The following is a 13,033-nucleotide window of genomic DNA, read 5'->3' on the forward strand; positions in this document are numbered from 1 at the left end:
TTGAACACCAGCAGAAGACATGAAGGAGGGAGAGGGACGTGCAGAGCGAGGAGAGCTCCTCATGCTTCTGCAGCAAACGCCCCAGAGGCGGCAGCTGCCAGGCTCTCTCTAGTCTCTTAATTAACTCTGTGCACCACAGAAGAGGGAACAAGCAGATAACGAGACAGCAACCAATTACAGCTGGGGTGAGGGAGGCGCTGCTTTTTGCTCCAATTACTTGTGTGGTCAGGAGGGGTGCAGGCACCCCCAAGCTCCTAACAGTCATTTAATTACAGCTGGGCAAATAAACCAAGGCATAAATAACAAGAAAGCAAACCTTTGTGTCAAATAAACCACAAGCTGGCTTGGCAGAATTGGGACCCTTTCAGTGTTCGGCTTCTGCAGATCTTCTGCTTGAGAAGTTCTGGAGCAAACGGTCATGTGGACGGGGAATGCGTCAGAGAAACGGGGGGAAATTAATCCCGGTGCCAAAGGCCAAGAGAGGATCTATGCAGGGTTTAATATAGGTCTCCTGCTGCCTTCAGCTTGACCCACAAAGTGAGTATTGAACTCAAACACAAATATTTGCACCGCAAATCTTACCCACCAAAACCATTCGTCCAAATGTTAACAGGAAGAGGACCCCAGTGAGCTACAAATACCAGGAAATCTAGCTGGCCCCCCTATGAATTTTAATTATTAAGAATACCCCATCAGCAACACTGGAGCAGCCTCTGGGACCAGAACTGCACCAGGAATAATCTCCAAATGTGAATAAATTCAGGACAAAAGAGTGCTGCTTGCAGAAAAACGAGGCTGAGTTTGGTGAATAAATGATTTGCTATGAATAATTCACCCCGACCTAGTTGTAACGATTCTGCTCCGATTTAACTCTTCTCTTGGCCTCAGAGAAGAGGCAAGCCATCCCTTGCGAGCCCAACAGGGGCGCGGGGCCGGTGCCAGGAAGCGTGGGCTCCGGGTGGCTCTCTGCAGAAGAGGTAGCAAGGCTGGGCAGCTAGCAACTGAACTATCCAAACCTTTGCCCAGCCTTCAGCGACCTAGTCCAGATCTTAAAATTCGTTTGGCAGTGCCAGCCAAGGCTGGAGGCAGCCCTGGGAGGCAGCCCAGCTCTGAGATGACTCTCCTGTCACTTATCCAGGTAGCTAGTCCACACCAAGAGGGGCTACTGAGGGAGTCAGAACCCACCTTAATCCCTGCAATAAATCACCCTTGAAACAGGGTGGGCAAAGCTGTGCTTGAAGCCCCAGACGGAGCCAACAGCCACCCTGCAGCCCCCAGCACCACCCTGCGCACCCCACCGGGAGCCAAACGGCTGCGACTCAGAGATGCAGAAGTGCCCCTGGGGACCTGCTGCCCTTTCCAGTCCCAGAAGAGGCAGGTAAAGAGATGACTCCGGAAAATGATGAGGAAAGGCTTGGGTTACTGCCTTTCCCAATGGGATGCTACTCCTAGGACTCAAACCCCAGGCTCACCAAGCTCCTCCCGCTCCGTGTTGCCGAGTAGACAGGTTTAGCAGTCACGGGCATTTCCCTCTCCTCTTTTCTCTAATGATGCACGGGAAGCTCTGTGACGCAGAGGGACAGACAGACTCCAAAAAGCCACTGCCAGCACCTGACCCCAGCACCTGCAGCCCTCACTCCCTGCCTCCCACTCTGCCCCGGTGCAGCTTTTCCTCCCTCTCTTCACCTGCCTGCGTAGAAGAGATTTTAAAAGTCTTTTTTTGTGGTTGGTGTCCTAATCCCCAGGGGAGGATAGAGCTCTCCTGCCGCCCGAGCAGCGCGACGACCGACGCTGGGAAGGAGCCCCACGCATGCACTTGCAGGCAAGCAGCGCGGCATGCGCGCAGCACCCGGCGGAGGCCGGTCCTGCTGACCAAGGAGAACAGTTGAGAAAGGAGAACCAGAAACCAACAGAAAGGAAGAACAGCAGCCTCCGAGGCTGAGCAGAGGGAAAAACCCAAACCAAACAACGGTGTGCAGATATGGAGAAGGCAATACAGACAGGGGAAAAACAGACAAAACCGTTGCAAACAGAGGACTGGGAGAAACATAGTGAAGGGGAAAAAAAAAAGGGTGGGCACATGGGACAAAAGAGCTTTTGCCAGACAAAACAAGTGAGTTTTTGAAAAATCATTTTAAGAGCAAGAGAGCAGAAATAGTGCAGAGACAAAACACTGGCTGCTAACAGCACTGTCTGGGCTAAGGCTGCAAACTAGGGGAGTCGCTGCCTCCACGCGCACGGAGCTGCACGTTGGCTTTGCTGGGAGGTGTACACAAGACGGCTGGGCTGCAGCATCACTCCCACGTTTCCCAGCCGCGGCTGGGGACAGCAAGAGTGACGGCAGGAGTGGGAGTGGAGGTTAGTCCAACCTGTGGTCTTAAACCACGGGAAAAATTCAGCTCTGGTCTTAGGTCTGTATTTCTGCAGCTCGGGGCTATTCCATGATGTGCAACATGAATCCGATTGCCTCCAAACTCTGAGGAAGTCTGACTTTCAATCCTGGTTTGAGCGGTTTGGCTTAAACCTACCTCTACTTACGGCTCAGTTATGCATAGACACCTTTTAGAGGTTTGTTAGTAGATGGGTAAAAATTAAAGATGGAGAAATCAGGTGTCTGTGCTTAAAAAACACCTCCCTCACAGGTACCTAAGTTCTATGTATTTGTTCTTTTAAGACAGAAAAATTAAACTAGATATCAGCTAATCCACGGGGAGAAGACTTAGCGAGTGCAGACTCGGGAAGGCGCATCTTCAATGCCTCTGCCCCGGGAGAGACTGCCTGCAACAGTTGAAAACGATCAAAGAGAGGCACAGAGATGCCACACTATGAAAACCTTGCTTAAAATGTCAATTTTAACWTTTTTTTTCATTTTTTTTTAAATTGCACAAGATTTTGGGGAAAAAAGCACGATGACTTAATGCTTCTGATATACACATGCGACCCCAGGCACAGATCTGGTTGCCCAGCGGCAAACATCTATTGCCTGGCTTTCAGCAGCAACACAGATCCATTTTAAGTCAATGGAAACTAAGAGGTCCTAAATGGAGCCACTGATTTCTTTTAAAGCATCGGGCTTCTGTGTATAATTGTACCTCTCCGTAAATGTAAGTCTATCTATCCATCCCTCTTTAATAGCTAAGATATGGGAGTTTCAAGATTACCACTTTGAGGCAGCCAGGTTTCACAAGGGTATTTGCAATACGGTGGGTGTGAAGAGTTCATAACAGAGATGGTCTTTCAGAGCAGCTGCTATGGTGGCCAAAAACCCACCAAAGGGAACGCAGAAAAGATATCTAACTGGCTAACTTTAAGGTTATGTTCAATTTTCTTTTTATTTTAAATCCTCACACACTACGGAAGGATCTTGCAGGAAGTCTTATCTGAGCCTCTTCTTGCTGCAGCCAAGCACAGGCTGGCAGGCTCAGGCTTAGGCTTAGGCTTAGTTTAAGTCTCACGGCAAAATCTTGCCTTCGGTGAAAAAATGAGCACTACGGGGAGGTTTTTCGTGATCTGGCTCCATTGCAACGCATTGCTCCAAGCGCAGCTCGGGGTACAGTAATGAGGCTCGGTGGTGGCCGCAATGAGGTGAACAGCGAAACACCTGTTGAGTTTGATTCAGGTGGATGCTGACTCACACCAATGCTAAATGCTTGTAATCAATCCCTCCTTCTAAAAGCATGAGGTTCGGTGCTAAAAGCTTCCAAGGAATCGCCCCTGCAAATGCAAATTTCCAAGCGGCATGCAAGTTGTTTAGAGAACAGCTTGGCTCTTCCTGGCAGGATCTGGACCTACTCTGTAATTTTGACTTTGCGCCTGCCTGAGTTTCTACTGTGTTCATCAAGGCAGCGTCTGAAATGCAGCCGCTAACAGGCTTTTGGATATAATGCGTTCCTGCGGTTCAATTAAAAAGTTTTTTCAGAATAAACAGTTTGAGTAATTTCTTCATCTTACCAGCTTAAACGGCTGGAGTTAAAATAATTTCTTTAACAAGTGTATTTAAGGAGCCCTTCTGGTGTTGCCTCTGTTTAATAGCTTGCTAACTCCTACAATGCTGCCTACTCTAATTACTCTGAACTAATTAAGAGGGAAAACCAAACCAATCTACTACTGAAGGGCTAGCGAGAGTGGATAGTCAAAGAGCTGTACAAAGATAAACGAGGGCTGCATCGGCGGGGTAATTTGCACATTAGCACCCTCCCTCCCCCAAGGAGACTAAGTGGAAGCAGAATGATAGCGAGAGAAACATCGAGAGAGATAGTGGAGACACAGCTAGAAAGACAAACGGACGTGCCATAGTTTCAAAGACCAAAAAAAAATGAAAAAATAAAAAAGGTTACAAAAAAGCAGAAGACTCAAAATCCCGTCTGCTTAGAAAGCAGATAAAGCACTTAGAAAGAATCCAGGAGAACAACACGAATGTCACAGAAGAACGGCACCCGTTTCAGCCACGGCACAAAAAGCTGGTGGTTTGGCAGGAGTTTCTGGGGCAGTTGGTCTACCTTATAGGCAACGCGAGCAGGGCATTTCTTTCCAAGGCCTAGAGGTGGGGACATGTGTCTCAGCATCTCATACATGTCAGTGTAACTGATGCGCCCGCTTGGAGTCAAAGGGAGAGAGGCAAAAGCAGGAGGACACAGAAATCAAACCAGACCGGAAAAAAAAAGAAAGAAGGAAAAAAAAAGGGGGGAAGGGGGGAGAAGGGAAAAGGGCAACGCAGCAGAGCAAACGAAAAGGAGGAGAGAGAAGGGAAGAGGGGAAAGCAGACAAGAAAACAGATATCCGGTTAATCAGATTTCTCAGGAAAACAGAAACAAAATAAAAAGGTGGCTAAATCGCAAGGTTTCTCCGCTTCCGTTCCTTTGTTTCAGCGCTCAACGTCTCCTCCTCACTGCAGAGAAATCGCGAGGCCACAGTTAACCCTGGATGCGCGGACCCCCGCGGAGGCGGTCAGGAATGATTGATGCCTCCATCCAGGGAAGGGAAGGCGTGTGGGCGTGCTTGGGGCTTGGCTGGCTCTTCGTGGGGGTGGAGGGGGCTTCCCTCCCACCCCAAACCAGGCAATCGGAAAAGGTCATGTTCACCATGCCAGGGAGAGCTGGTAGGCAGAGTTATGGGACAGAGAGAGAGGATACTTCAGTTTTCCTTTAGTGAATAAAGAGCTTAGTTTTCAGTTTAGCCTACAGGCTAAAGGAGAAGTAAAAAACCCACAATTTTCTTTTGTCTTCTCATGAGGACAGACTATGACTGCTCTGACTCCAAGCCAAAGGTGCCGCTCTGCAAACCTCAGCCAGCACCGATTCCTCTCTCAGCCTATATTCGAGTTTGACAAAACCGGAGCCCAGTGCTCAATCTGCAGGAAGGTGGTGGAAAGGGGATTTGGTTTTCCCGTACATTTGATGGGGCCGCACTTTCTTCAAGCCGTACCTACCACCTGTCTCCACCACCAAGGCCAGCTGGCTGTCCTGAGCGTAAGAGGCAACCAGGAATTACAGAGATTTGAGAACTGGCCTTTAGACCTTTTGCCATTATTGATGCTACCTTCAGGGCATGTTGGGGGCAACTGAAATCCTGCCCTGAAAAGCAAGGGAGGCAGAAAAAGCAAGAAACTCTCCTAGTTAATCTTTTTCTAGCTGTACTGAAACTGTGACCACAATTGTGGCAATCTCATTTTGTTTTCCCAACTGGCTGCCTGCTTGTTATATTGTGTAAATCTGTGCTGCCTTTCACCTGAGGAGACCAAAGCATATTACAGAACATCTTTAATTAATGTTAGGTCCCTGGAAAAGCAGGAAAGTATTATCATCTCCACTGTACCAAGAGGAAACCAGGACCTAAGGCACTGATGAAGCACTGTTCTTGCAGCAGGACAGCTACGCAACCAGGCGCCTGAACACCAGCCGGTTCTCCTGCCATGGACCTGAATTCCTATGCAAAGCACTGATGCAGAAGAGGATGGGAGAGAGAACTGATCAAGCCAAAAACATCTATTCCCGTCACTAATAACTAACTTCGTTAGAATACCACCCAGATTTTACAGCCCAAAGCTAAGTTAAAGGCTGATGAGACAAAAATTGTAATTACAGCCAGTGACACAATCCTGGCTCCTCTCTTCCGCACCTAAACCCCCACTCGGAGTACAGGGGCTCACTGGCATGCGGTGCCCCTTGAAGCTGCCTTCTTTGCGATACACATTAACTCTCAGCCCTCAATCAGATGTGGAAAACACCAGGGTTTGAGCAAACGGGAAGAGCCGTGGTAGCTCCCTACTTTGAGTATTTCCACTACTCCCTCCTTCATCTTCTCCTTACAAGTTCATGCAACAACAGCAGGAAAATCCCTGCCTGTACCAGGGACCTCACTCATGTCCTGAGCACTCTGCTGAGAGGCATTAGTCTACCTGCACTCAATTCTTTGCAAGATCTGTCCTTAATTCCCCACTTTTGCTCTCAACAACAGTATAGCTTTTCTGGTCCATGAGGCAGGAGGTTTTACTCTATGCATATCCTATCTTACAATCTCAGAGACATAAGCGTTCTTCCCAAGGCAATCTACAGGCTATTGCTGATGCACTGTGGTAGACAGAGATCTCATTCCTTCACCTCTCGCTAGCCTACATGAGCATCCCACTCTGCCGCCCACTTAATTGGTCTCCAGATAAAATGTCTTTTCAGCTCAGGAAAGAGAAGGATTCAAATGTTAGTCATTAAACTGGAGGGGCAGTGCTATGAAGCTAAAAGTAAATGGACTTAAGGCTCCCTAGAAATCTTCAGATGACATTTCTCTCTGCTGCGTATATATAGAAAGAAAGTATTCAGATCCTGGGCTGCTTTTGCCCAACGCTTCCCACCTAGACCACGCAAGATGGAAGCTCTGGAGTTCACCGTCTCATAAAGCTGCCTGTCTCCAGCCAGCTGGGGTGTGGGAGTAGACGGGGAAGAGATGCATTGAGGAGAAAGGAGGCAGTCAGTCAATCATTCCTTCTCACGCAACGGTTTAGTTACATTACAGTTTCTTTTCTGTACCATTTGCAATTGCACTTGGGGTAAAAAGAAACAAAAACACAACTGAAAATGCTGGGGGGAGTCTCCGAAGTTCCAAACCTTGTATGCCACCCTATGAGGGCACTTCTTTCCTAAGCCCAGGGGTGGAGCAATAACACGTAACAAATTGTACATATCCTTATAATGAATCCGGCAACTGGAAAGAAAACATCAGATGTTACGACAGCAAAATCAGAGAGGCATCAGCCTCCCACAGGCAAACAGGCGAGGTTGGAAGGGCAAAACACCCTGGAAAACAAGGTTAGTCAGATAAAAAACGGGTTTGCAATGAAAGCACTTTACCACAGACCGAGAGAGAGAGAGAACTTCCAGCTGCTCAATAAAAGCTATATCCTGAGATTTTCTTCCGTGAAAAGCTTCAGTGTCATATGGAAGATTTTCCAACCACTGCATTTAGTTACCTTTGTCACTCAAGTTTTATTTCTCTGTGCCTGACCATACGCCTACATGACAGCCCCTACTCATTGCCCAGGTGCTGCAACGGCCCAGTGAAACCAGAGCTCACGGCACACAAATAGCCCGAGTATTTACTGGGTTATTACTGGAACTCGAACTATGTAGTTCAAAGAGCCTGGGAACCTCCACTTTCCACTGTTACTAGCTAAGTAACCCCAGCCTGGCTATATTCTGCTGCAGATACAATAAGCAATTCGCTGGAAGCCCAGAAAGAGCCATCTCGCAAGTCGTCTCAGGCCCATCAGCACCGCGAAAATTGAGCCTTCATCACCACTAGCTGAAATCAGACTCCTCGAGGTAGCTTTATGGTCAATCTCATTAACTCGCAACAATATTTTCAGCTAATTTAACGGTAGGATTAAATTCCTTAATCTGTTCTAAGTAACCAAATCATGTACAGCAAGAGCTGGGCTGAACTTCAAAAATGACCTGCAAGGGAAAATGAGATGATTTGGTTTCACTTTGCTTATTTTGGTACATTATGAAAAAAAGGCTGGGATGCATTGGAATATCTCCTTCAGTAGTACTGCTTTTTAGATACAAAAATTTAAGGTCTATTCAAAACCTTCAAAATCAACTCAAAAATACTAATTTAGAAACAGATAAAATGCAACTGTGCGAGTCTTCACTGCAGGCCTAAATCATAGTTACAAAAAGTATTTATATTATTACTTTAATTGAGTGCAGAAATTTGCAGTTTTGTAAAATCAGTCTGCAGAGAACAGGTATAAGCAGTTCCCTGGGTGCTCTGAGACTCCATGGAGTCTGAGAACTGGCAGATTTACTACATCAGAAGGTCACAGCAGCAAATTATAAGCAGCAACAAAAGGGCTTTTTTTCGCAGGTCATTTAAATGTATTTATTTTTACCAGCATCCTGTTAGCTCAGATAGTCACAGAAAAAGTCCTCCTTTGGGTGGCCCTGCCCCTTCTCCTGAATACACCACCAGTACTCCCCCCAGTCACGTAGGAATGAGCAACGAAAATGGGAAGGCAAGACTAACATTTCCAGTATTTCTAAGATGTGTGTTTTGAGGTGGAGGTGAAAGAGATAATGTTCACTTTCTTTATATAGCTTGAACAAATAACAGTGCCTATGAACCCGATTTTCTTTTCTTTCACAATTCATCCTTAAAATCAGTGTTATCACTCCTCAAAGAGAATAAACACAGGTGAGGTTGAAAGCAAGGTTGCCTTTTTTTGGCGCTGCTTTACCCAGCTGCTGGTTATCGCAGTGTCCCGGACCAAACAGTCTGCGGCAGAGTTCTCTCGCTCTCTCTTTCTGCAATGCCTGATGCCGTCTCTAAATCCAACGATTTAACGATACTTACCCCTGCTGAGCGTGATACATATTTAGAACAGTAACAGTTGCTAGTTGCTTTTTTTTTTTTTTTTTTAGTTTTACTTCTGTTTGAATATTTTTCCCCAGAAAACTTTACAGAAAGTTGGATGTTGTAACAAAGAGAAAGGTGTCGCTGAAAACAGGTATGTAAACACACATATATTAAATATATGTTTAAAACACTATTTGCATCGCAACAGTATAACCATACTTGTACTTTTTACTCTTGCATTGTCATTTCCTTTTACATGGGACAGCCAAACAAGAGAGCTCGAGAGAGGGCCTGAGTTAGTGAAATATGGAAGCAGGAATCTGTTCACCTTCACCTAAGCATAACATAACACCACCTGGGAATCCCTTTTCACGTAAATGGTACTGCAGTGATTGTTCATCATTCCCCTGCACGTGTATATACTGGGTTTACAAAGCAAAGCTGAAATGAGACGACTGACTTTGGAGAACACCAGTTTTGATGGACACTTTCTTTCTGGGAGTTTGACCAACTGCTGGAACAAGCAACTGAATAAAAAGTGGATTTTCTAAAGCCCTGTGTCTTCGGATCGAAACGGGGCGTACTGCTGGGAGCGGTACCCAAAGACAAGTTATTAAGCTCCATTCATGGGTAACTATGGGAAATAAAATGTCCAGATCTTCACAGGAGTTCAGACCAAATGATCTAAAGATCTGTTCCGGCCTTAAACTGTAAATGGATTTCAGATTACTTTTAAATTGCGGAAATGTTAGTCCCACTCAGGAAAACACTAATGGTTTCAGCGGAACTATTCACACACGGAAAATCCAGAACATGCACATGGTTTTAGGATTAAGCCTCGAGTATATCATAGTCTTGGCTTGTCCTTTGATTTGCACTTCTGCACCCAGGCACTCTGCCAACATCAGTAGCTTTACACCGGGGCAGAACAGGAACAAGGTTAGAGAAAACCAGATTTAGGATCTTAATCTGCGGCACATTCTGTATTAACAGCTCTGAAAGCGAGAAGGATCTTCCCCAAAGCGCCTCACAAAGTGTAACTCTGAGTCCGGAGTTAACAGAGCGAGCAAAACTCGCTGTAAACTTTCTGCTTCTGCCTCTTGGAAGGTACCTGAACATATAAACATATAAACCCCCTTTAGGTGTATAACTTCTCCCACTGATGCTAATCAGAGCCGAGATTAACTCTTAGGGGGAGAATAGGCATTCCCAAGTTTCCAGTTTCATTGAGATTTTCTAGTGGTAAGAGATAGGATTGGATGTGAAAAAGAGAAGTAGCTATTATTGCATGCCAAATGCCCACAGAGGACTTGTCTGCATTGCAGAACACATGGTAATAAAATCTGCTTAGAGATTACACATTCCCAGAATATGTGCAGTCTGTGTGCATGCTCCTAGTATAGATGGCTTTGAATTAGTTTAAATCACACAAAGTTCAGAGACATGCAGTCATTTTGGAATAGTTTTACATATAAAGTTACTATATTAGTCTAAATCAATTTAAGTGAGATTTTAAAGCAGTTTAATTGCATCCTAGCAGGGAGTTTCAGATCCTGTTGATACATACACTTCCCACATCTATCTCTACTGAAGGGAAACAAAAAAGAGCGGAAAGACTGGAGGAGCTGGAGGCAGCTTCATTACAAATACGGAGTGGATTCATTGCGGAGTAACTCGTGGGAAGGAAGATGGATACAAAATTAGTAGGGGCTTTGAAAAAAGGTCTTCCAACAGGCTATTTCCCCAGCTGCTGAATACCAAGGAAATTACTGTGACCTGGATCTCAGAGCATCTAGAAATGGAAGCAACATGGTCACCAGGACCATTGTAGTGAGGGAGAAAAGCAATATCTTAAAGCCAGTCTTGCTCTAGAAGTGACCAAGCATCACTGGTCAGAGCCATTCCCTTGACCTTCTTATCCCCTAAAATGCCTCCACAGTGGTTCCTGGGTCTGCCATAGCACAGCACCACTCTGCTGCTGCTGCGGCACTTAAGTCCATGGTGTGCAGCTTTCCTTGCTGTTGTTTTTGAACAAGAAAAACAAAGACAAAACAATAAAACCAAACACCTCACTGGCTGTGAGCAAAGCGTTTTCTCCTTTAACGTGCTCATATATCAAGAATGTTTTATCGGAGGCTCACTGAGAACTGAAATGCTTACAAAGGTTAGGCTTATTGGGTTTTCTTATTATTCATTATTTCACACATCTCAGGATTCAGCTGCAAGCTCAAAAGGTAAAAATATTACTTAGAAGCACAAAATTCTCATCTACAAATTGATGCCACTAGAAGGAAAGCTTCCAAGATCAAAACATAGCATTTGGTGAGAAGTGTCTCTTTAAAAATCACATGTTTCAGCAGACCACCATTACTTTAAAAAACATTATGTGACTCCCTGCTGCCTCACAGGTAGGCGAAAGCAAGCGAGGAACTCTGAGCCTGCAGCACTTAACACACCGACGCAAAGCAGCGGGGTAGATTGTCTCCATTTAAGGGAGACAGAGCACCCTGAAAACTTCAGGGGGTTTTTGTGTGGTCTCAGGTCTCTGCCCAGGACTCGTACAGCTATTAAAGTGGTTCTCAGCTAGGAGAGAGATGCTGCTTAAGTGAGTGTAGTGAGGCTTAGCCTCCAAGTTAGCTGAACTGCTGCCAGCGGCAAGAGATTCAGCATGTTTTTTTCCTTTAAAGTGGGATGAAGAAACCCAAGGCATTCAAAGCTGCTTTCAGAAATCCTAAACATCTTTTCTACTTGGCCATTCAGCCAAGATCATTTGAATTTACCTTATTCTTTTTCAGCAGGGTGTGCGTGGGCAGGGAGGGGGATTGTGTTTTTCTTTATTGATTTGTTGGTTCTGATGTCTATTTAAAGGAAATTCCCTTGTAATGACATCAGGTTAATTAAACTCCAGTGCACTGTGAACTGAATTTGGAGCATTTCCCTCCAAAGTTATTTCAAGCTTTGGAATTCTTTTCCTTCTGGAGCTGTATTCACATTATATACAGAAACAGTCTGTTCTTGAGTATTATATCTATATACAATATATATCCCTTACTCCACATACAAGTATAACAGCTTACATACCAGGCAGCTGGGTCATATTCAGCCCAGACACGAACAAACTCATCCAAATGGTGTGGGCCAAGGATGGAGGAGTCTCTTGTCAGGTATTCAAAGTTGTCCATAATCACAGCCACAAATAGGTTTAACATCTGCAGAGAGGAAGCAATAACAGAGTTAAGGAGAAAAGAAAAAAAGCTGGAAGTTGAGAAGGCATGTTTCACTTAGCAGGACGCGTGGTTTCTACACTGTGGTCGTTGCTGAGTTTTTGGACCAGCAGAACTGCCTAAATCTTCCTTTGCGACCTACAATAGCTGCTCTGCTCACAGGAGAGTAGCGCTGCGATATGAGATACTCCCAGCCCTGTCCTCTGCTTGGCCCTTTTAAAAGCACTGCAAGAGCAAAGTGCAGCAGGCAGATGGGGAAACGAGAGAGACCAGAAAGTCTTCCTAGGTACTTGCCAGGTACATCAGCCCCCAGCCCCACCTGAAAACAACCGTGGTCTCAGGCCAGAAAGTTTGAGTCACACGAAGCCATTGCAAAGGACAGTAGGACTGGCTGGTTTCAGGATCCTGAGCAGAGAACCTCTGAAAACTCACAGTTTAGAAGTATGTTGTGAAAAAAATACTGTGAGGATATGCTGATGGGCAGCTTTTTTCTTACAGCTATTGCCAACCATGGCAGTAACATGGGGTGCTTCTGACAATCTCCACAAAGAGACCAAGAAACGGCTGCACCCTGGGGAACGAATCCCTACAAAGCAGGGGCAGCCGACCCGCAGCTCATGAGCAGATCAAGAGTGACTGCAGTTCTGGGGCCACATCAGCTGAAGGAACACACCTGGGGCACCCCACGGCCCATGCTGTCCCACGAACAGAGCTGTGGATCCCTGAAGACCCTGTTGTCATCTCCTTCTCCCCTGACCTCTGCAAGTTGATTCCCACTCCGCAGCGTGTGGCAGGTTGGCCAAGGCTCTTGGCCACATGCAGTTGAGTAATGTTCCTTTCATGGAACTCTACAACATGACCTTCCCAGAGCCTGACTAATTCAGCACATCTCACTCACCATGTACACAGCCAAACATCCCTTCTTCACACGATACCAGCATAAACTGGTACACGGGCTG

General features: G+C 45.9%; 1 protein-coding gene across 1 annotated transcript in view; it reads right to left on the reverse strand.

Annotated features, from left to right (window-relative positions):
• CACNA1B (calcium voltage-gated channel subunit alpha1 B) overlaps positions 1-13,033 on the reverse strand; it is a 315,999-nt gene that overhangs the window by 22,914 nt on the left and 280,052 nt on the right. The window contains exons 38-39 of the mRNA XM_026059653.1: positions 11,932-12,059; positions 7,101-7,197 (exon numbers count right to left, since the gene is read on the reverse strand). Of these exons, the coding sequence (XP_025915438.1) occupies positions 7,101-7,197; positions 11,932-12,059 (225 nt within the window). The remainder of the gene's footprint in view (positions 1-7,100; positions 7,198-11,931; positions 12,060-13,033) is intronic.

The sequence above is a fragment of the Apteryx rowi genome, unplaced genomic scaffold, assembly GCF_003343035.1.
Source record: "Apteryx rowi isolate R43461 unplaced genomic scaffold, aptRow1 scaffold_16, whole genome shotgun sequence".
Taxonomy (NCBI): Eukaryota; Metazoa; Chordata; class Aves; order Apterygiformes; family Apterygidae; genus Apteryx; species Apteryx rowi.